This window comes from Triturus cristatus, chromosome 5_2 (genome assembly GCF_964204655.1).
Source record: "Triturus cristatus chromosome 5_2, aTriCri1.1, whole genome shotgun sequence".
Taxonomy (NCBI): Eukaryota; Metazoa; Chordata; class Amphibia; order Caudata; family Salamandridae; genus Triturus; species Triturus cristatus.
In genome coordinates this window covers 1,091,546,676-1,091,571,859 of record NC_140588.1, presented here as the reverse complement: position 1 = coordinate 1,091,571,859, position 25,184 = coordinate 1,091,546,676, and the positions used below count along the sequence as shown (strand labels likewise).

The following is a 25,184-nucleotide window of genomic DNA, read 5'->3' as shown; positions in this document are numbered from 1 at the left end:
ATGAGAGGCAAGGGGTACCGATTCTTTACGGTTATCGCATTCAATGCCCTAAAGTCCACACAGGCTCTCAGCTCCCCATTAGCCTTCGGGATGAAGAAGAGTGGCGAGGCGGCCGGAGACTTGGATGGGCGGATGAATCCTAGCTTGAGGAGTTTATCCAGGTACCCCCGGAGATGCACGTTTTCAGGCTCCGTCAGGGCATACAGCCTGCCACTGGGAACGCTGGCACCTGGCACCAGGTCGATCTGGCAGTCAAACTGTCTATGTGGTGGTAGCACTTCCGCCTTCACCTCATCAAATACATCCTCAAAACTGTGATAAGCCTGGGGGAGAGCCACATCTTTTTCTGCCGCTGTAGCCACCGTCTGACTCCCGCTCTCATCTGCGTCAAGGGATACCGTTCTTATTCCACAATGCAGGATGCAATACGGTGACGTCAGTTCGATGCGATGTGTTGGCCAATCCACAGAGGGGTTGTGTTTCTGTAGCCACGGCAATCCCAATATGACGCCATATTGGGGCGCTCGGATGATGTTAAAATCGATTTGTTCCAAATGGTTCCTCCCACATCTCATCGGAAGGACCCCCGTGTGCTGCCCGATGGGCCCCGTCACCAATCGCCTTCCGTCTACAGCATAGACGTCTTCGGGTACAGCTTTGGGAAGAAGCACTAGCCCTAGCCTGCATGCCTCGTTGTGGTCCATAAACATGCCAGTGGCCCCTGAATCCACCATGGCCACAACGGGTATCCACTGGTCATGCACTCCCACGTGCACCGTGAGAAACAGGTGTCGTTGTCCCTTAGTGACCGAGTTGGAAAGTGAAGGGATGGATGAGTGACTCCGAGATGCCCCTTCTTTGGTCTGGGAGTCCTCTAGTTTTCCGCCGGTACGTCCACCACGGCTGTTACCGACCGGTTGGCCCGATAACGTGACGTCTTCGGTTTGGCAGGGCATTCACGTACGTAGTGGCCTTTTTTGCCACAATATAGGCACAATCCTTGTTTACGGCGTGACTCTTTCTCCGTGGCTGTGAGGCTCGCTCGTATTGCGCCGATGTCCATGGGTTCTCCCTTGGATGCGGTGGCGGTTTCAGGACTTCCCACTGTCACATAGGATGGAAGGGATTTTCCTTTTCTCCCATGATCCCCCTTTCTTTCACTTAGCCTATGTTCCAGCCGTAATACCAGGTTGATAAGGCCCTCACATGTCTTGGGTTGTGGGTCAATATGAGCCACGGCGTCCTTGAGCTCCTCGCACAGCCCGTGATGGAAGAGCACCGTCTGTTTAGCAACAGGCCACTTGGTTTCCGCAACCAGCCTTCGGAACGCGTTGAGATACTGCACCAGGTCGTTGGATCCCTGTCTCAACTCAAGCATTTCACAGTCCGCCGTGTACGAGTCAGCCCTTCTGTCGAAGACCTTCAGGAATTCCTCGCGAAAAGCACCCCAATCACATAAGATGGGGTCGTCCCTGCTCACCAGAGGTACGGCCCATTGTGCCGCGTTTCCAGCCAAATAGGATATAAGGAAAGCCACACGAGCCTGACTCGTGGGGAACGCCCTTGGTTTGCACGATAAATGTAGCGCCACTTGTGTGAGGAATACCTGCACTGTGTTAGGATCCCCACTGTACCTCTCTGGTGTTGCCAAGGGGACGGCTACCGGCATTTCCACTACTACTGCAGGGGTCTGGTTCGTGAGGGAGGTGCTGGGTGTGAGCGGGTCCAATTGGATAGCATCCAGTCTGGCTTTTACATCGGCTGTTTCTTGCCTGGAGGCAGCCAATTCAATTTGCACGGTCGCTAAAGCAGCCAGCACATCATCAAGTGTTGCCATGTCTGTTATCGACCGGGAGACAGTTAGTGTTTATTAAGGTCGGATATTTTGTAACGCCCTGAACGTCTCAGGATCGTTTAACAGACACGATAATGAGAACGCAACCACTTGTGAAGGTTTAGTTATTTTAATGAAGGCAAAAATAATACAAGGAATAAACAAAGGTTATAGTCACTGGAATCCTCCAGGCTAAGTACGTTACCAGCCCACAGCACGGATGGTCCTAACCGTCCTCTGCATATACGCCGATCCCGGCGTATGCCAACAGAGGGCAGAAATGAAATGGCCGACAATGCCAATCGGTAGGCTGTGAGGGGCATGAAGAGTGTTGGGGAGAATCGAGGAGTCAGGGAAACACCCAGCCGGGGTCTCTACCTGAAGGGAGCAGCCGCTCAACCTCTTCCTCAGACTGCACCGGGACGCGGAGTCACCTCCTGGTGATGCGTCACCGATACCCCAATCACAAGCAAAGAAGACTGAACCGAGAGCAGCCGCTCGATCGATCCCGTGGACTTCCGAGTCTGTAACGCGGCAAACACCTCCTGGTGTGCGTTACAGCTGGCAGTCCCTGTATCTCTGGTCGGGCTGGGAGTTACGACTCCAACCAGCAAAAGCGCCACTGCGCTTTGACTCAGCCGAGTCAAAAAGCGAAGCTCAATGGTTATCCGGTAGAGCTTCCGGGTCCTTCACAGGTGACGATGGGGCAAGACACGGCCCAGGGAGTAACGACTCGACCTATCTCCGTTCTTGCCTTACTGGAGCACCACTCCGGAACACTGCTCTTCACTAAGCAGGTACGTCGGTGTAAACACAATATCCGACAGCGTTGTACCTCCCGGTTCCTCCCTTTATAGGGCGTGTTTTCCTTGAGTTATGCAACAGCTCTCCTGTTTACATAAGGGCGTGTTTTCCTTGAGTTATGTAACAGCTCTCCTGTTTACATAAGGGCGTGTTTTCCTTGAGTTATTTAACAGCTCTCCTGTTTACATAAGGGCGTGTTTTCCTTGAGTTATGTAACAGCTCTCCTGTTTACATAAGGGCGTGTTTTCCTTGAGTTATGCAACAGCTCTCCTGTTTACATAACCTCTCAACCGCTAAGCATCCTGGGAGATGTAGTCCGTTTTCGTTGGTTACCGTTTTCCTCCCCTCGCATGACAGGAATTCTTGACACCTCGCAGGAACAATGGCCCCTGATCGACAGACAGGCTGCGCTCCGCCTCCTATCAGGAACAATGGCCCCTAATCGACGGACAGGCTGCGCTCCGCCTCCTCACAGGAACAATGGCCCCCGATCGACAGACAGGCTGCGCTCCGCCTCCTATCAGGAACAATGGCCCCTAATCGACGGACAGGCTGCGCTCCGCCTCCTATCAGGAACAATGGCCCCTGATCGACAGACAGGCTGCGCTCCGCCTCCTATCAGGAACAATGGCCCCTGATCGACTGACAGGCTGTGCTCCGCCTCCTTGCAGGAACAATGGCCCCTGATCGACAGACAGGCTGCGCTCCGCCTCCTTATAGGAACAATGGCCCCTGATCGACAGACAGCCTGCGCTCCGCCTCCTTTCAATAACAAAGGCCCCTGATTGACGAACAGGCACTGCTCTTCAGCTACATCTTGCAGCAGTGGTCTCTGCTAGACAGACTTATTGTTACCCACCTCCACTCTAGCATAGGAACACCGGGCAGAAAGTCTGGCGGACTTGCGTGCTGTCGTCCATGCCCAGTTTGTCACCCTCCCGTCCGTGGTAAAAATAAACCTGTGTTCTGCACAACAGAAGTGTAATAAAAAGATACACACAGTAACTGTATGAAGTGCAATTAGCCTAGTGCCAGCTGTTGTATTTTTTTAGGCTTCCGTCATAGGAAAGACTCGCACTACAGAGAGCTAGTCAAATACTACTGTTTCGGTTTCCATCTGGTCAGGAGTGCAGCGGGTTCTCACCTGACCTCTGTAGTTAGTAGGGATGCCGCCCATGTTGTAATGCACCGTTGGAAGGACTGGGATTGGTTCTTTCGTGACATCAACACCTGAAAAAATCATGGCAGTCTCAGAGATCCCTGGGAGACGCTTGGCCAGCTGCTGAGGTGGAAGATGGTGCAGCTGTAAATACACATGATCTTTGTCAGGACCACACCCTCTGGAAAAGGAGGCAAAGAAACCATGTTAGGAGAAAACACATCTGTATGAAGTACAGAGAATAAGACTGTCTGCAGCACCGCCCATCCTGTGTACAGTTTACATTAGACAGCTGCTAAGAATGACTCTGCAGGTCCCTGTGAGCATCTTGTGAGCGACCACTGACCCACCAACCCTTTCACTGGGCTCCTTACCGCAGTCAGAGGCCAAAACACCGCATAATCCTGGATGGGACTAAAGAGAAGGAGGTGAAGCTCCCCCGGAACGGCCTGCACTGGAGGCCACTCCGAGGCAAGCTGCTGCCGAACAAAGTAGAATTCAAAGGGATTTATAGTGTCCAGTCTTGGACCTGGTCAAGGGGTCAGAGACCGGCAAGGATGGACAACATTAAAGTCATCCAAGATGGTAGGCGGCTGCATCATGGCAGTAGAGGACAATGTTCAGAAGCACCCTTCGCAGAGACAGGCGGCAGATCTGTGCTATGGAAGCATGACCTCTCGGTATGGAGTGGACGCTTTTAGTGGGTTGATGGTGGTTCTCTGAACGTTTGGGCGCATCCTGTGGCTTTCCAGGTAACACTGCCCAATGGTTTCTCTGGGCCCAGTCTGGATTAGGAATTGTTCCATTCTGCCCCCATTACCAGCAGTCTGAGCAAGGGATACAATTAGGGCAGCCCAGCGAAGTACAAGCCTATTCTGGGTCATGTACGGTCGTCCACAGTGGGTCTGAAAAACACGTTTTTTAGGCTTTTCCTGAACTCGCTCCGAGACAGACCGAGGAACAAGGCCAAAGTTTCACAAGGGATCCATTCATGCAGTGCAGTTAATGTTTGTTGCAGAAGTCTAATTAAGAACCGTTTGCTATAATTAATGCAATAAAGTAATCTTAAAATCCAACCAATTAATTAAAGTTACTGAAGGTTTTTTTATTTTTTATCTTAGTGAACATGACAGTCGTGTGTCCAGTGATGGTCTCCCTGTTTACATAGACTGAGACCCTAGAGCTTGGCTTGCAGATGAGGGGCAAGCGAAGCGCACCTCTCTTTTCAAGAGAGTGGCTACTGCCTTCGCTACCCAGGCGGTGATAGACTGATGGTGGTGGCAGCATTATCCTTTAGTCGGGTATCTGTACCCTGGGCACCTCCTGGTAAAGTCTGTGCAGACTCCCCTATAGGGGTTCTTTGCACTTTGATTATGTCTGGGAGGCGTGTTTATTGAGATCAAGTGTGTTCACTAGGTGAGGATGGTCTGAGGAGCCATTCTGTTCAATGTACACAGAGCTGGACTCTAATGCTGGACATTGCAGCTCCTCCGTGCTGCCCCCTCATCCTTGTGGAGGTTTGGTGGGTTGTGGAAGACACGCAGTGAATGTGCCGGAAACATGCCCCCAGGATTGGGGGAGGCACCCGAGATTCAAAAGTAGCAGACCACTCCTTGGATGAGCCCGTCCATCGGGAAGTAACAAAAGACTGGCCTCATCGGCCATCGGTTTGTTCGACACTGTACTCCTTTTCTGTGGAGCCACACATCAGATTGAGTAAGCAGAGATCCAGGAGCTGGACTGCCACTCCCACTGCCACCTAGACCAGTGTCTGGACTTGAGAAGGAGTTTCTGTGACGGACCGCATGCAGAAAGGAATAGGTCAATGTGACGGAAGCAGCTGGGCTGCAGTGCCTCAATCCAAGGCGTTCACAGCCTCCCAGAAGAGAACCAACCATCTGCAAGAATGACTACGACTAATCAAGCGCTTTGAAGGCCAAGGAGACTTCAGACTGCTGCTCAAGATTGGGAAACTTGGAAAACATGGGAATCTCCTGACGGTCACTGAAGGCGAGACTGCTTCGTCCCTCAACCCTCCCCTGTGGGAGCCTGTGGGAGACTTCAGACTGCGCTCAAGATGGGGAAACTTGGAAAACATGGGAAGCTCCTGACGGTCACTGAAGGTGAGACTGCTTCGTCCCTCAATCCTCCCCTGTGGGTGACTTCAGACTGCTGCTCAAGATTGGGAAACTTGGAAAACATGGGAAGCTCCTGACGGTCACTGAAGGTGAGACTGCTTCGTCCCTCAATCCTCCCCTGTGGGAGCCTGTGGGTGACTTCAGACTGCTGCTCAAGATTGGGAAACTTGGAAAACATGGGAATCTCCCGACGGTCACTGAAGGTGAGACGGCTTCGTCCCTCAACCCTCCCCTGTGGGTGACTTCAGACTGCGCTCAAGATGGGGAAACTTGGAAAACATGGGAATCTCCCGACGGTCACTGAAGGCGAGACTGCTGCGTCCCTCAACCCTCCCCTGTGGGAGTCTGTGGGTGCTTCCAATTATCTGTAGCTGGTAACGATTGTCCTGTTGAAATACCAAGTCTTAATACCACAAGTGCGCTGTCCTCGCCCAGGACAGGTGAGCACTTGATTCTTTTTGGTGGTGGGACATTGGGCGGACCAGAAGCATTTGCCTTCACACCACCTGCTGCAGCCAAGTCCCTGCAATGTAACTACAGGAGTGTGCAACATGCTCCTAACTCCCGACGTTAATGGTTTCTATAGCGCTTAACCTCAAGGCCTAGAATACCGGTGGAGGTCACTGTGCATCTTACTTACGCGGGTCGTATATTTGCCTAGTCTGGATCGCAGTATTTTTCTTTTATAAAGTAAAGCACTGATGGGACATGGATCTTATTAGCTGGTATTACGGTGTAGAACCAACCTTGCCTCCTTGACAGCGCCTTCGACGCTGTCTCACTGCCCGGAGAGAGTGGAGTGTCGGAGAGGAGTTCTTTGCTATCAGTTTGGGTTCCAAGAATACTGCAGCGATGAACGACTCCTATTGACCCCAGTAACTCCCGAATGTTCTGACACACCAACAAATCTGACAAATAAGATTTCACTGTGTGCAAAGCACAGCCTTGCAGGGTCAAGGAAAGGCAGGCCTCCAAACATCTTCTCACCCACTTGCTATGGCGAGTCATCTTTTATCATGGCGAGCTATTTTCAGGGCGTACCGTTCCGTCCTCGTGAGATCGCTCCAGCTGGCAAATAACAGATGTGTTGTTTATTCAGAATGTGAATGAGCAATAGAATGGTCTTTAAATCGTTTTTTTTTTCTAATCACATTTGCTGTGTGTTCAAAGAGGTGAAATGTCAGCTTAGATCCTTTACAAATTGCTGGGCGCACTGATGATGGCTTTTCTACCTCGGACTGCAAAGTCAGCGGATTCTTTAAAGTGAAATGTCTGAAAAGCATGCTGGGGAACAGGAAGTGTGAAAAGGCGGGAGGTCCTTTTTTTCTAACGCTAACATTTAAATAGCTTGTAAATGAACAGTACCAAGATTTCTAAATATATCAGCAGTTAGGAAAACATATTTTATTTGAGAAATTTGATGGAAACAGAGACTTTAGTAGGATCCAAACACATCAGAACCCTTTACTTGGCGATGTGCAAACGATAAACCAGATTTCCAATGCTCATTAGTACACTGTGTAGTAAAACTGCACGTCACCGGAAATGCGGTTGCCATTTCAAAGGAATAACAATGATACAGGGTTTCGTTGGTTTTGAGGAAGATTGGCGCTCAGGCGTGTGCGACGTGGGTGTATCTAGAAAACGGTTAGTTACGGTGCTGACAGATCAGGGGAAACAAACCCAAGGAAATAACCCCTGCATCTGAGTGGGTCAAGACCCCCCCCCCCCAATAGCTAAACATGAAGTCCTGTGCACACGTGTTAGGGTAACGCTTTGGGTATGCCCAATGTAGATCAAACAGATATCAAAATCTCATGTTTTTTGAAATTATAAAGGTCGGCATCAGGTGTATCGTAAGCAAATTTTCTTTATATATGTAAATTCGGACCAATACACAACGAAAACAAATCAGCCGACACGTGTTTCATCACAACGTGTAGCGTAATGACTCTTCAGGGCTGGGAAGGACACAAAACAAAAGAAATCAGTCGAAGAAATAAGAAGGGAGAAAGAGGGGGGCAAAAACAAAACGTTAATACCAACGTGCTCCAATGAGCCACTGTGATTCAAATCTATTAAGAGGTGAGCAGAAGCAACAAGTGAAAACCACTGATATGTGATACGTAAAAAATACATTTGGTGACTTGACTGAACAGAACCACTAGGACTAGTGGAGTAGTCGTTTAAGACAGAGCGATTGCGACTACGAAGATGAGCACAGAGAAAAAATAATAATAATAAATGGCACAAATATATATATATAGGAGTTAAGGGAGAGAACAGAAAAACCATGATTCACGAAGTACAGAGGCCATAACCACAGTTCAAACGCTATTCAAAATATTAGTGTGAAAGTTGAAATGTTAAATCACAATCAACGGTATGGAAGAAAAAATGCCGGGAAACAACCAGGTTGAAAAAGATCAGCTGAGCATCCTGGTGAACGAGGTAGGACTCATGAGGCAGAGTGCAACTGTTCAAAATTTATACAGGAGAATAACATGGCATAATGTTTACAATCAGCATTTGTTCTCAATGACCATAATTATACAGGAGGAATCGGGCATGTAATAAGTATAATTCCACGATCTATGGATGCATTCTTGGTTCCACAACTATTAAATAAAAGAGGGGGTTGTACTCTAGTGTATCGAAGTGTAAGACTATGGCATAGCATAAATTCATACAAGCAAGAGAAAGTCAACAGCTCAAATTAAAACGAAAATTATTAATGACAGCAGAGATAAGGTGAAGAAAGAAAGAAAAGAGTATAAGCTGGACAAAAATACCTGTTTGTGATGTATGGAAAAAAAGCGGAGCCGAGTAGCGGCACGGGTAAGGTCAGAGCACGGCAGAAGGGAGGTGGGAACCTTCCTTCGTAGAATGAAGAGCGGTAAGCCAAACAAACCGAACGGGTGCGTAGGGTTACAATCTGGTCTGAAATAAGGAATGGAGGCGAAAGCGATATAGTTAGGCAAGGGGAAGGCAAAGGTTGGTGTTAAACGCCGGGCTAGTGGAGCTATGGCTTACCAGAGTGAGTAGGATCTCGTGTGCGGAATCTGCGTGTTCTCCAGTGTGAGGGACACGAACTTCAGTGAAAACCGGAAGTTAAGTAAGGAGGCGCGGGTTGGAAGTCACAAAGACTAGAGCGAGTAGAAGCGGTCCGGTTTAAGAAAACCGGAAGTGAGGATAGGACAGATCGTAACAAAGGGTAATGTGAAGAGGAACCAGAGCAGAACGCGGTGTGTGAAACTAAATTAAATTAAAAAAAAATAGTAAAAGTAATAATAAAACGTGATGCTAACAAGTGCGTGTGGAAGCGCGATGAGTGAGGATTGACATGGAGGGATGCAAGTGCATAACAGTGGGCTCGGTAGAAACCCAGACCGAAGTTACAGAAGATAGGTAAAATAGATAAATCAGGTTTGCAGAGAGAGGCGTAGAGAATACAGAGTACTCACAGGGTTGGCGGAAAAGAATGACATAATAGATTTGGAAGATTGAAAATAACAAAGTCAAAAGGAGAAATGAAAAGGTGCAAAATTGAATGGAGTAGTACATATAGAGATCTCTGAGCAAGTATGCAAAAGGCTAGGGCATAAAAGGAATTCAGAAACAAAGGTGCACAGCGTCAAAAGAGAAATAATACAAGTGGTATATGCATCTTGTTCAAACGATAATCGGTGTGGGAACAAGGCATAAACAATATCATTCGTTAAAGTTAGGAACATGTGGAACTGAGATAAAGTACAATGATAACAATGATGAGTGAAATACGGACTGTATATGGGAAAGATCTAGGATCATGTCGCTATGTGTGAGGCCATCAGATACCTAGCATCCTCCTTGTGCATAGCTCTGACATGCTCACTGATGCGTTCTTTCAGACATCTGATCGTGCTGCCTACATATGGTTGTTTACAGGTATATTGTAGAATGTATACAACAAAAGTGGAGTTGCAATTGATGTTCTAGGTGATGTGGTATTTTTTACCATTCCAGCTGCTGAATTCTTTAGTACCATTCATAGCCCATTTACAGATTCTGCAGAATGTACCTGTAAACAACAATATGTAGGCAGCACGATCAGATGGCCTCACACATAGCGACATGCAAGACACAAGGTCCACGAAAGAGTCTATCCTTCTTCAGAATAGACACCACCAGAAACAACATCAGAGGTGGAAATCGAGAATTGACACTAAGGAGACAAGAAGCATCATGGATTATGCGTCTACAGTCGGTCAAACATGGCCTCAACATTGACCAGGAGCTACAATACTTTTTGGGATCCTAGATCTTTCCCATATACAGTCCGTATTTCACTCATCATTGTTATTGTACTTTATCTCAGTTCCACATGTTCCTAACTTTAAAGAATGATATTGTTTATGCCTTGCTCCCACACCGATTATCGTTTGAACAAGATGCATATACCACTTGTATTATTTCTCTTTTGACGCTGTGCACCTTTAATGTTTCTGAATTCCTTTTATGCCCTAGCCTTTTGCATACTTGCTCAGAGATCTCTATATGTACTACTCCATTCAATGTTGCACCTTTTCATTTCTCCTTTTGACTTTGTTATTTTCAATCTTCCAAATCTATTATGTCATTCTTATCCGCCAACCCTGTGAGTACTCTGTATTCTCTACGCCTCTCTCTGCAAACCTGATTTATCTATTTTACCTATCTTCTGTAACTCCGGTCTGGGTTTCTACCGAGCCCACTGTTATGCACTTGCATCCCTCCATGTCAATCATCACTCATCGCACTTCCATACGCACTTGTTAGCATCATGTTTTATTATTACTTTTACTATTTTTTTAAAATTTAATTTAGTTTCACACACCGCGTTCTGCTCTGGTTCCTCTTCACATTACCCTTTGTTATGATCTTTCCTATCCTCACTTCCGGTTTTCTTAAACCGGACCGCTGCTACTCGCTCTAGTCTTTGTGACTTCCAACTCGCGCCTCCTTACTTAACTTCCGGTTTTCACTGAAGTTCGTGTCCCTCACACTGGAGAACACGCCGATTCCGCACACGAGATCCTACTCACTCTGGTAAGCCATAGCTCCACTAGCCCGGCGTTTAACACCAACCTTTGCCTTCCCCTTGCCTAACTATATCGCTTTCGCCTCCATTCCTTATTTCAGACCAGATTGTAACCCTACGCACCCGTTCGGTTTGTTTGGCTTACCGCTCTTCATTCTACGAAGGAAGGTTCCCACCTCCCTTCTGCCGTGCTCTGACCTTACCCGTGCCGCTACTCGGCTCCGCTTTTTTGCCATACATCACAAACAGGTATTTTTGTCCAGCTTATACTCTTTTCTTTCTTTCTTCACCTTATCTCTGCTGTCATTAATAATTTTCGTTTTAATTTGAGCTGTTGACTTTCTCTTGCTTGTATGAATTTATGCTATGCCATAGTCTTACACTTTGATACACTAGAGTACAACCCCCTCTTTTATTTAATAGTTGTGGAACCAAGAATGCATCCATAGATCGTGGAATTATACTTATTACATGCCCGATTCCTCCTGTATAATTATGGTCATTGAGAACAAATGCTGATTGTAAACATTATGCCATGTTATTCTCCTGTATATATTTTGAACAGTTGCACTCTGCCTCATGAGTCCTACCTCGTTCACCAGGATGCTCAGCTGATCTTTTTCAACCTGGTTGTTTCCCGGCATTTTTTCTTCCATACCGTTGATTGTGATTTAACATTTCAACTTTCACACTAATATTTTGAATAGCGTTTGAACTGTGGTTATGGCCTCTGTACTTCGTGAATCATGGTTTTTCTGTTCTCTCCCTTAACTCCTATATATATATATTTGTGCCATTTATTATTATTATTTTTTCTCTGTGCTCATCTTCGTGGTCGCAATCGCTCTGTCTTAAACGACTACTCCACTAGTCCTAGTGGTTCTGTTCAGTCAAGTCACCAAATGTATTTTTTACGTATCACATATCAGTGGTTTTCACTTGTTGCTTCTGCTCACCTCTTAATAGATTTGAATCACAGTGGCTCATTGGAGCACGTTGGTATTAACGTTTTGTTTTTGCCCCCCTCTTTCTCCCTTCTTATTTCTTCGACTGATTTCTTTTGTTTTGTGTCCTTCCCAGCCCTGAAGAGTCATTACGCTACACGTTGTGATGAAACACGTGTCGGCTGATTTGTTTTCGTTGTGTATTGGTCCGAATTTACATATATAAAGAAAATTTGCTTACGATACACCTGATGCCGACCTTTATAATTTCAAAAAAACATGAGATTTTGATATCTGTTTGATCTACATTGGGCATACCCAAAGCGTTACCCTAACACGTGTGCACAGGACTTCATGTTTAGCCATTTCAAAGGAACACGTGCTGTTTGTAAATGACAGTGTGCGCCAGATTATGCTTTAGTAATAGGCTTATTAAAAGTGAGAGTGTTGGTGAACTAAGAGGCAAGTTGGGTCAGGTTTACCTTCTAACTGGGCTAGATTCTTATTACACATGGAGCAAACGTTTAGTCTATGGAATTACCAGTTTTCTGCACAGGAGAGATGCTGAACTTACAAGTGCTTTCATGTGTGATGATTCAGAAAAAGGCAGGTCGGTGGAATACAATATTTGCCCATGATCACTTTTAAGACCATTTTATGGGTGAAGAGCATTACAGTTAGGCTGAATAGATCATTCAGGTCTGCAATAGGTGGAATGCATTACTAGGTAAGCTTTCAGAATGTACTCAAGCCTCGACATAACAAGGAGTATTTTAATGTGATCACACAAAGCATAGAATGGACACTAAATAATCCCCACAGCCGTTTAAGGTGGGCATACTGGTGCCTCCCTGAATGGAATACCCGACTCCCTTGGTTCCGTCTAGTGGGGTTGGTTGTTCCCTCTTCTATACTAGAGGCAATGCCCAGATGTGGCTATGCAACCAACTTTATGCCTCACCATAAGATTCAATGCTAGTAGCTTTTAGATGCTAGGTTTGTGAATGTCCCCAGAAGTACCGAAGTCCTGGAACCGTAATACCTGACCCAATGGCAGTTGGTAATCCTGGAAAGACCGGTCCAGGACGCTCCTTCAAAGCTCAAATCTTCCAGTGTTGAGAGCCCGTGAACTTCTCGCGATGAAGTTTCGGGTTCCTCAGATGGACTAGTCGGGGTCAGATCTGTTCGCCCACCTCCTGCAGCGATCAGTCAGCATTCCTTCAAAATTCCTTAGAACAATGAACAGGCGTAAGAGCCCCGACACATGGTGGCCAGCAGACCTACCCCCACTTAAGGACAACAGTCTTATCATAGTGGTCTCCCTTTCTGCTGACGTAGGGGCCCACACCAGCAACAGCGCCCTGCACAGTGGTGATGGACTGCACTTCACTGTGGCCCCCTGCCTGGCGACGTGAGTGGTTGCATAGTTTGGTGCACACAGAGGAGATGTGCCCCCCTCTTCTCCCTCCCCACCCCCAGTCACACGGGGTCGCAGACTTTGGCAAGATGGGGCTGGCAGGTCACATTCCTGCAGCAGTTCTGGCTGGACTGGCGTCTCGAATCCCTCGCTCACTGGGATCCACTCGCCAGGATCGCCACTGGTCGGCGCTCTCTCCAGGCACTCTCGTTCTCCTCAAAGGAGCCCCTAGTCTCAAAAGGCAGGTAGAAGGCTGGTGCTTGAGGCTCAGGGCGAGTGGTCTTTACTTCCTGGGTGATATTCACTCCCCCAGCAGGGATAGTAGCAGACCTTGGTCCCTAGTCCTGGTTCAAGCAGCTAGAAGTCTGGACGATCTTCTGTCTCATGATGAACAGTACGGCTGAACCTCTTATTGGACTCTGACTGCCACCTCCACAGTACAGCTCCAGGCACAAATGTGTTGCAGAGTCTGATCCTTTGAAATTCGGGTGGTGGGCTCCGCTCCTTGAAGCGCTCTCTCCTCTACACTGCCCTATGTCAAAGGGACGGTCTGCCACAGCACGAGTGACCCCAATTTCAAATGACAGGCTCCAGTTCGAACGTGTTCCTCAAAAATGATCCGTCTTAAATTAGATTTGAACATATACAGTGCGAGGGGAGAGTGTACTGAATATTCCTCTGGAGTACAGGTTTGCATTTACAGTAAAGAATCAACTGGACTTGGAATGCATCAGAATTTCCAAATGTTTTTCTAGAATGCAGACTTCGTATATTTAAAACGAACATGAAGGGAACATGAAGGGAACATGAAGGGAACATGAAGGGAACATGAAGGGAACATGAAGGGAACATGAAGGCTGCTTGGACTGAAATTACGCTCTATAAGCAACACTCACCCATCCCTTTTCAGTTCTACCTACAGCCGTCGAAGCGGCGTTTTTATGCCTTCCCAATCCTGCCATTTAACTTCTACATCATCCCTTCTGCACATCTAATTACAGCCTCTGGTTTTCAGTACAAAATGTATGTGCATTGCTTTGAATTCTTCAGGATTTCCCCAGTGCTTTGTTGTTTAATATAGCCTTAAAGCCCGTCGTAGCGGGCTATATTAGCTATTAAAGGCCCGCCACAGCAAGGCCAGAGAAGAGGGACTTTAACAAGGCAGCAGGACTTCAATAGCCAGTATAGCCCTGCTACGAAGGGCTATAAGAACATTCTGCCACTAGAGGGCAGAATGTTCTAACAAAGGCTCCAGGGAGCGCGAGGGGATTGAACTCCCCTCAGGCTCCCTGAAGCCTATGTTTACAGCCTCAAAGAAACATTGGACCGTTGGCGCTCCGGGCTTCTACCAGCCATTATAAGCCCGGAGCACTCCGTTGTTTTCAATTCCGCTCCCAACATTCCAATGTTCTAATAGCGATTAGACCCTGGATGACAATGAAGTACTAAAGCCAGCCAGGAGGAACATTTACGGGTAAATCTATAGTCGATGGATATGGACTTCTGGCCTCCTTAGATCAGTGATGGGCCCTCTACAGTCCAATCAGTGAGCACACGGGTGTAGGAAGGTGGATATCTGACTATGGTTACCCCCAAATTTTTGCCTAGTGTCTAGCTGGTTTTTCGACTTAGTTGGCTTGAGATCCTGCCATTCAGGACCTCAGCCCATCTGCTCTCTCTTTAAAATGGACTCCATGTACCCTAGGTACATACCCAATTGGTTGGATCACCCTGTGAGCCCCTGTACCAGTGTACACTAGGTACCCAGGGCATTGGTGTATCTAAGGCCTGCCAGGGGCTGAAGCATATATTATGCCACCCCAGGCTTGGCCTAACAAATTTGACACAGCTGGGGTAAGTTGGTGTAACCACCTCTTACTTAGGTGTAGTATACCTATACCTAACCTTAAATGGGACACCTGGTAACCTATAAGTCACTCCTATGGCAGGCCTTAACAATCCTGAAGGCAGAGTGCTTGGTTCCATGTGAGATGGTGCTCTGGCATGAGCTGAGCCTGTCTGCAGTGGTCGGAACAACTTCCTTCTACTGTTTCCAGATATCGTCATACCATATACTCTTAAGTGCATTATGAACCTCGCGGTTAAATGCTAACTTTGGTTTGGCTTTATCAAAACATGTCGAGTAAGGTGTCATACGAATTGGAATACTAACCCCTCGCCAATTCTGGCGACGGGGTTAGCATTCCACCCTTCTAGAGGGACACGACATGTACAGTACCTGAAACCCGGGTAAAATCAGACATAGCCTCAGCTCCACAAAATGGATGCTGCCACCACAGACACAAGTCTGCCCTCCTGCTGCTGGGAGTCCTTCCAGCTTGGGAGGTGTGGACAAAGGGTTTCCTGCCAGGGGAGGTGCGTTCACCACCCCAGACAGGATTTTGTGTATTGGTCAGGTAGGGCTTGAAAGAAACCAGACATGCCTGAGGCTCACAAGGAGCCTCGGTGCATATGCCAGTTCAAACCGGTCCTGGGGCACACCAGTCCCGGGCCTGGGGCGAGCTGGACAAAGGATTGGGGGTGTAACCACCCCCCTTCCTGGTCCCACCCATAGGGAGGGACCTAGCAGGTAGTCCGGCCCCTAGAATCCGCTTAAAGGTAGGAGCTGTGTCCTAAGACTTCAGACATCCTGGAATCAACTTGAAATTAAGAAGAAGACGGGAACTTCGACGCTCTGCCGCACAGAGGACTGAAGCCAATCTCCCCTGTGGTCAGGGAGTGACCACCTTGCTAACGCAAGCACCATCCAGCGAATCAACGTCTGCTTTGCCGCCGCCTCCCGCCGGAGCCCGAGCCCAGAGACTGACAAGACCTGGACCTCCAGACCTCTCACCGCCCGATCCACAGTCCCTGAGAAGAGGAGACCCGTGGAGGCACCGAGACACGTGGAGCCAGCCATCTTGAAAAGACCACGACAAGCTGCAAGCGCAACAACCGAGGCTCCCTCCAAGTTGTGCTTTGGGATCTGAGAAGCCCAACACCCGAGCAGCATCTGCACCAAAGGTGAGCCCTCCAGCATCTCCACGATCTGCGTGGGGCCCTTCTGCATTTTGCCACTCGACGCGCCTAACCGGTTGCTGGCCCGCTGGCTAGTGGCCATCTTGGCGACGAACTTCAAAAACTACACCGCTGGTCTGGTTGCTCCAGACTGGCCCTTGCTCCCCTCCAAAGGAGCAATCCCTCTGACCTTGCTGGTCAGAACCATCAGCTTATTTCGTTTTCCACAACAATTGCTTTTGCCAAGGCTTGTTTGCTTCGATCAAGTCGCTGACACCGCCGACAGCGAGAGCCTGCGTGGGACAGCTCGTGACTCGACTCCTGGACGTCGTCGACCTTCAGGGACCACGTGGCTGCAGAGACAAGCTACACCTTCCTTCCTGTTTGCACCCGACATCGCCTGGTACCCACCTGGTGCCACGCTGGTCACTGTGAACACTGTCCCCTCTGCTTACAGGTCTTCAACATCTCCGATCCACTCTTGGATCCACTGCATCTCTTCGGACCGGCCGCCTGCAGCATCTTTGTCCACAGGCTCCATTGAACAGATAGAAGAAACCCGACGCACTTCGACGCCTATGCACCCGCTTCCTGTGGGTGAGGTAAAGCTGGCACTCCGGTGCCCAAGTGTAGAGAATCATCTCTAGTGTCTGTGTTTCCAATCTTAAGTTCCTAGTCCATCCGGAAGATCCTCTTTGCAGTAACTTTGTACTTTTTACGCACCCATTGAAAACCTATGGGAGCTCGCGTGTGACTATTTGCTCTGCACACGCAGCCCGTGGACCTCCTGGTCACTAACTGAAGTTAGCTCCTAGTAGGCCCAGCGATTCTAGAGGCCCTAGGCCTTTTCCCTTTTCTGTTCGTGGTACTTATACCACTATTTTAGTATATGGTTTGAGCGGCCACCAGGGCCTATCCATATAAAGTGCAACTTCTGTGTATTCTACTGTAATCTTGTTTGACGATTTGGGCTCCTGTGCTCATAAAGAGTCTAGGAGATACTTTGAGAAATAAATACATATATATTTTGAATATATATCTGTGTGGTGTCCTTTCATTGGTATAAAAGGGGGTTACATTTGGTAAAACAGCCTGTTTAACACGTTTCACGAGTTTAGCCTCAAAGACTGCTTAGCCTACGCTACCACTAGGGCAGCTAGTCCGAAAAGGTTGACTTACAACCACACCATAAGGGTTGCTTGGCATGGTACAAGGTGGTCACTTTAACTAGTGAACATCATATACCAGGCCAACTTCTCACAACGGGGTGCTCTACTTTTGCCCCTTTTGGACAATCAAATCTCTGTGTGACTTGGGGCTTATTTAGATTTTGGCCGATGGGTTACTCAGTCACAACGGTAACGAATATGCCGTCCGCTGAAACAAATTTCGTGGATACAATGGGACTTCCATTTCGGCAGACTGTTGTAACAGAGCAACCCGTCCGCTGAGATCTAAATCCGGCCCTTCGGCTGCACACTTTCAATAATTCAACGTTTCAGGAGTGCCCCAATCACTGCAGGAATTTAACTCGTCTTGGTAATTGTCTTCTCCAAATGGAGGCATTGCTCGGCTGTTTAAATGCCATGAGGCACAGTATGAAACCGCTGCAGGTTAACCAGAACCAACCAACCAGACTAGCATATGGGCTCATGAAATCAGATCTTAAGTTCCTTGGCGAGTTAACAATCAAGGAGATGATCCCTCCTAAAGTCCTGGTTCTTATTTGGAAACCAGTTCAAAGAGTTCGTCCTAAATACTTGACAAGTCTCCAATATGCAAAAATATACTAGAGAAATCTGCTCAGCAGCTGACCTTCAGCTGGCCTCCGTTAGACAGCAATGTAAGTGGTTTGGTGGCAGGACGCGAAGCGTAGTTGGAGTTGCACTAGGGAAGGCATTCCTGTCTGACCGTGGTTATATTCGTACTCTTACTCCCTTGAAGCATACGGTGAAAGACTATCTCTGGAGGTTTGTGTCTTGTTATGTATTCAGTGGTTGGCAGTTTTGCCATTTCATGTTTTAGGCTGTATTTTGTTGTGTATTAAGTAATCAAAGTACTTTAATAAATTCATACATTCAGAAATATAAATTCCAAAACAGTGAACACTTCAAACTGTTCCACAAACCTTCCTTCGCGGATTTCAATGGTTATAGAACGGGAAACAACATCTCGCGAAGCCAGATCCTTTGCGACAGGGGCATATCTTTCCATAAAGCGTTCCCCCTCGCTGTTCACGAGCATGCCTCCTTCGCCACGAGCCCCTTCAGTAATGAGACAGCCAGCACCATAGATACCTTTATGTGGGAGAGACAACATACATGAACTGTTGAATCAAGGCGATCTAATGATGTGCATTCAACTAAGCCTTCAAGGGTTGCGGGTTGGACAGCGAAGAGGATGATCGAGGCAGCTAGTGCCCAACAAACAGATCCCTCCTCTGTGCCTTCTGTAGGCATCAGAGCTGCCGACTCTTACCTGGATGGGGACACCTCTCATATGTGGACATCCTCCCGACTGACAACATGTGAAGATCCGGCACCCAGGAGTTAGGACCAGGATCAAAACTTAAATTACTTCACAAACGGCCCTTAAGGACCACTGGAGTCATGCGACACCAGAAGACACATTATGCAGCACAGAGGACTAAGGTGCACGGAAAAACCGATCAGGAGAAATGTTTCGAGTTTAATTATTATCTACCTATTTCAATAGAAGGATTGACACAAAATGTCTCAACATTTTAGAAGATAAAGATTTTGTAATTAAGTAACTGTTCTAAATGGTATTCGCACGTAAATGAATAGTGCTGATTTGCATGGAAGCAATAGGACACAATTCTATTTACAGTGCACTTCCAACTTCCCAAAATAAAATAATTTGTTTAATACCTAAACAATATTGCACTCAGAAGTTGGAAACCCATTTAATACAAGATGTATCGAATATAAACGGGCAATCTGTGTAAAACACAAGGAACTTTATGCCAATTTCAAGTCACATTAATAACAAAATAAGTGGCTGTGCCTCTGGGCATGCCATTTAACTTTTAAAAAGTAACTTGTGGAGCTCAGTTCTGGGTTTAGTCGGACTACACAAAAAAGGGAAGCAGCGGTATTCAACAAGAAGTACAAGTGTCCCATTAGAAAACAGTGAGAGTCAAAAGGTAAGACCTTAAATTTAAGTGACATGCCAAGGGTCTTCTAAACGCCATGTACCCACTTGAAGAACCGGAGGCCTTGAGAAGAAGGCACGCTAAGCACGACTTCGTATGCATAGTGAAACACAGCGCGGTCATAAAAAAAGGGATTATCCTTTGCACGCGGTTTGAATTACATGTAGTAGGACAACCCACTTCCCAGTCCAATAATCTAGGACTTCAATGTTAATTGGATGGGCAAAATATTTATAACATAACATTATCAATTGAATAACTTAAGATATAGCAATGAACAGGTAAAAGGTGGCCAATCACCTGCTGCAGAGTGCCAGCAGCAGAGCTGCATTCTGTGAACAGCATTTGAGTAACTTTTTCTTTTAAACATCTTTTTATTTATTAAAGATAGGGCAAAACAGATTCATACCTATGAACACATAGTGCAGTTGGTTGGTACAGTTTCTTATTACCATTGTACACGTCTCTGTTACAGTTATTACATGATGGCTCACACCTGACATCCCTCTCACGCGGCCGCATCTCCTCCCCCTTTCAGCTCAAGTGTTCCTCACTCGGTACCTCCGGTGGTTCACAGAGAAAGCTCCTGTACTTATTCCAGGCTCCCCACACCTTCCCCCACTTCTGGGGACAGCCCCGGTTAACATATGCAGCCTTCTCTGCCACCATGGCTTCGTCCATGTCCCCACACCAGTCACCAATCGTTGGTAAGCATCTGGAGCCCCACAGTCTAGCTATATTCCTCCTGGCAACCATCATACCCAAAGTCGCCCAATCCTGTGCTGGGTGATTTAAATCGTTAGGTTCCCATTTATTTAGCAAACATCTTTTAGGCTCTGGTGCCACCGACACCTCCACCGTTTGCGAAATGGTCCTCATCACTGCCCCCCAGTAAGTCATGATCTTCGGACATTGCCATAGAGTGTGGTAAAAGTACCTTCCTCCCCGCACTCACTCAGGCAATACGGATGGAGGGCATTCCCTATTTTATGCAGGGTTAATCTAGTGTCGTATACCCAGTGTAGTATCTTCAGTTGTATTAGTCTTAATCTCGAGGGTATTGCAACTTCCCGCGGTGATGAGAGTGCCACCTGCCAGTCTGTGTCGTCGAGTCCCCTAGTTCCACGGACCATTTGTCCTTCAGTGCCTGCGTTGGGTCCGGTTGGTTATTAATTAATTTACGATAAGTAAAAGAGGTGGCCTTTTTCATCATGTAGTCAGTTGGAGGCCTATCTTCTAAGCGGGATGCCTCTGGTAAAGGGGACGTTTGGCGGTATAACTGCTTGCGATGCATGTCTAATCTGCATATACCTGAATCGTTCAGAGGGTGCGAGTTCGTATTGGTCTTTTAGGAGCTTGAACGTAATCACCCCGCCCTTAACCCATAGGTCACCTACCGTTGAGATTCCCATTACATCCCAGTTATTGAATCCCTTGATTTTTCTGAGTCTTCCCAGCCACCGCGTATCCCAGAGTGGAGTAAGTTGTGTGATAACCCCATGCCATCCCAATTTTTTCTGTACCGAGTACCATATGACCACTGTGTGTGCCGTCGGGCCAATCAGTGGGTTAGCTCGTTTTCGATTGTATAAGGCCGCCATGACACCTCCGTCTCCTAGCACATATCTGTCCGCTTGAAACGCAGGGTCGGTCTGTGGGGCGTGAATCCATTGATTTAGGATTGTCAACTGTGCAGCCCAGTAGTACAGTTGTATGTTGGGAAGTGCTATACCCCCATCATACCAGCTCTTAACCAGTTTGTTCATTGCAATACACACTGGCTTGTTTCCCCAAAGTAGACTAGATACCTCAGTCGCTATCATTTTAAAATAGCTCGCCGGAAACGGAGTGTTTTCTAAGGTATAGAGAAACCGTGGGAGCTCCATCATTTTAAAGAGTGCGGCCTTCCCAAGCAGCGTCAACGGCAATGTATGCCAGTGCGTTGTGTCCTGTTTTAGCCGGTCTAGGGGGGGGGGGCAGGGGGGGGGGGGGGGAGGGGGCAGTACATTTTTTTAATAGAATTCTTCAGACCTAGGCGTCACATAGATGCCCAAATATTTGAAGCCCTCCATCGGGACTAGGAGATCGCATTCTTTAGGAAGGTGTGGTGTCGGCCCAGACAGCACAAACAAAACCGATTTAGACCAATTAATAGTGTAGCCAGACACTCTCCCATAATTTTCACAGACGTTCAGTAGCACCAGAATGGAACGCCTCGGGGAGGCCAGATACAGCAAAACGTCATCTGCATACAAGGAGATACGGTCCTCACATCCCATCGCCCACTTGAGTCTCCTGATGGTCGGTTCCCACCTGATCAATGCTGCCAGCGGCTCTAACACAAGGGCAAACAACAAGGGGCATCCCTGGCGAGCACCGCGTCCTAGCTGGAAGTCCTCTGACATGTGACCATTGGCGGTAACATGTGCTAGTGGTTTCGAGTACAACAGGTGTACCCATGCACAAAATCCCAGAGTGGAGTAAGTTGTGTGATAACCCCATGCCATCCCAATTTTTTCTGTACCGAGTACCATATGACCACTGTGTGTGCCGTCGGGCCAATCAGTGGGTTAGCTCGTTTTCGATTGTATAAGGCCGCCATGACACCTCCGTCTCCTAGCACATATCTGTCCGCTTGAAACGCAGGGTCGGTCTGTGGGGCGTGAATCCATTGATTTAGGATTGTCAACTGTGCAGCCCAGTAGTACAGTTGTATGTTGGGAAGTGCTATACCCCCATCATACCAGCTCTTAACCAGTTTGTTCATTGCAATACACACTGGCTTGTTTCCCCAAAGTAGACTAGATACCTCAGTCGCTATCATTTTAAAATAGCTCGCCGGAAACGGAGTGTTTTCTAAGGTATAGAGAAACCGTGGGAGCTCCATCATTTTAAAGAGTGCGGCCTTCCCAAGCAGCGTCAACGGCAATGTATGCCAGTGCGTTGTGTCCTGTTTTAGCCGGTCTAGGGGGGGGGGGGGGGGGGGGGGTGCGGGGCAGTACATTTTTTTAATAGAATTCTTCAGACCTAGGCGTCACATAGATGCCCAAATATTTGAAGCCCTCCGTCGGGACTAGGAGATCGCATTCTTTAGGAAGGTGTGGTGTCGGCCCAGACAGCACAAACAAAACCGATTTAGACCAATTAATAGTGTAGCCAGACACTCTCCCATAATTTTCACAGACGTTCAGTAGCACCAGAATGGAACGCCTCGGGGAGGCCAGATACAGCAAAACGTCATCTGCATACAAGGAGATACGGTCCTCACATCCCATCGCCCACTTGAGTCTCCTGATGGTCGGTTCCCACCTGATCAATGCTGCCAGCGGCTCTAACACAAGGGCAAACAACAAGGGGCATCCCTGGCGAGCACCGCGTCCTAGCTGGAAGTCCTCTGACATGTGACCATTGGCGGTAACATGTGCTAGTGGTTTCGAGTACAACAGGTGTACCCATGCACAAAATTTAGGACCGAAGCCCAGATGCAGAAGGACTGCAAATAGGAAGGGCCATTCCACCATATAAAATGCCATACGGGCATCCAATGATAGAATAACAGCTGATTCTTGGATATAGGGTATACGGGCTATCACCCCATGAAGGCGCCTCAGGTTAAGAGCCGTATTGCGACCTGCCATAAATCCGGATTGATCTGGGTGTATTAGGGCCGTCATGTGCGGGGTCAGTCGAATCGCCAAAAGTTTGGCGAGTATTTTAGCTTCCGCATTAATCAATGATATTGGGCGATATGAGGCATAGTCCTCAGGCGGTTTCCCAGGTTTAGGAATAACCACTATGGTGGCCGTTCTTTGGTCCCGCGGGAGCTCACCTGCATCTAAACTTTCAGTATACATTTTTAACAGGTGGGGGGAGAGTGTTCCCGCCATCCTCTTATAATGCTAGATAGGTATGCCGTGAGGCCCTATCGCCTTCCCCGTCTGCAAAGACTCAATTGCTAACTGTAGTTCTTCTGTCGTGAGGTCAGCTTCGAGCTTGCTGGTCGCCTCTGGTGTTAATGTGGGCATTTTGATGTCTTTGAGATAGGCTTGTGCCTCCTCAATCGTGTTGATTGACGAAGATGTGTAAACCTGGGCAAAGTAACTGGCCAGTCCGGCTACAATTTCTTGTGGGTCCGAGATCACTACCCACTCTCTAGTTTTTATCCGAGCTATCCAGCTCCTTGCTTTTTCTTTTTTGTCGAGCCAGGCCAAGAGCCTACCTGCCTTATCCCCAATTTCGTATATTTTATGTTGTGTATTCTTTAATTTGGACCTCGCCATCTCTTTTAAATACTCCCTGTACTCCTGATGTTGAATACGCAGGGACCAAGACGTTTCCAGCGTCGGGTGCTGTGTATGACATTCCTCAGCCTGATGCAAACTCGATTCTATGTCACATAATACCTGTCGCTTCTCGCGTTTATAACCTATTATGGATGTAATGGCTTGTCCACGAATGACAGTCTTATATGCCTCCCATAAGGTGACCGAAGGTGGGACCGACGTTATATTTTCTTTAAAATAGTGCTGTGTTGTAGTGTTGAGGTCTTTAAAGATTTTGGGATTATTCAAATATCCTGGGTGTATGGGGTAAATACGTCGTCTGACCCAACGACGGCACGTGTATGTTAGTAGTACTAGGGAGTGATCTGAAATCCCTCCGGGCCTGATGTCTATGTCCGCTACATTGTGTAAGCCGTCCGCTGACGTCTGGAAGTAATCTATCCTAGATAGGCTATTGTGTGCTCCCGATTGATAAGTGAACTGTCGTGTCGTGGGGTGACGGCATCTCCAGGCATCCAGAAGACCAAGGGCTTCTATAAAGCTCTCTATGCGAGACATCCCGTCGGTGGGAGGTTTGGGAGGATGTCGGTCAAGAGTCCCATTGACTGCGGCGTTTAGGTCTCCCCCAATTATCAATTCTCCCGCTGGGAGTAGGAATTTACTGAGCGCCGGGAGGGCCACCGCGTGTAGTGCTGGAGGGATATATACTGACACCACATTGAAGGATTTCCCCTCCCACTGACATGCTATTGCTGCAAAGCGGCCCTTGTCATCTGTCCATTTATGGTTAATGATCAGCGGGAACTGCTTTCTTACCAGACTTCCCACTCCCCGTGAGCCGGAGAACTCAGAGTGCACAACCATTTTAAAACCAAAGCGGTCCAGCGCTCTACAGGTCGTCCCGGTTAAGTGTGTTTCCTGTAAGAGGGCTATCGCTGGCGCACACCGCTTCAAATACTGTAGAACTAGACCTCTTTTAATCTTGTTCCCTAGCCCCCGAACATTCCAGGTGACCAATGATAAAGGAGCCACTGGGCACACAGGGGACGTGATTGATTTGGCCCTTGGGTGATCCTGAGCCGTTAGTCCGGTCATATTGAAAGCATGCAATCAGTGCTGTAACGCGTCTGTACTTTGTGAAACCAACACAGATAGACCGCAATCTAGCCAGCGCCCTTAAAAAACAATAACCAACAACTTTCAATACTGTAAAAGCAACCCCTTACCTCCCGCCCCCCTCCCTGCCTCCCTGCTAGACGGACCCAGAACTACCCGCCACCCCAACAGTGCAGAGTGCTTAGTACCCTTCCCCGATACCATAACTTGGGGGTGAGAGCAATCGTCCGTTGTCCT

The 25,184-nt window shown here is 47.8% G+C and overlaps 1 protein-coding gene across 1 annotated transcript in view; it reads right to left on the bottom strand.

Moving 5' to 3' along the window:
• The window catches only part of SDHA (succinate dehydrogenase complex flavoprotein subunit A), a 207,259-nt gene that overhangs the window by 61,257 nt on the left and 120,818 nt on the right, over positions 1–25,184 (bottom strand). The window contains exons 8-9 of the mRNA XM_085608457.1: positions 18,502–18,670; positions 3,783–3,978 (exon numbers count right to left, since the gene is read on the bottom strand). Coding sequence (XP_085464583.1) covers positions 3,783–3,978; positions 18,502–18,670 — 365 coding nt within the window. The remainder of the gene's footprint in view (positions 1–3,782; positions 3,979–18,501; positions 18,671–25,184) is intronic.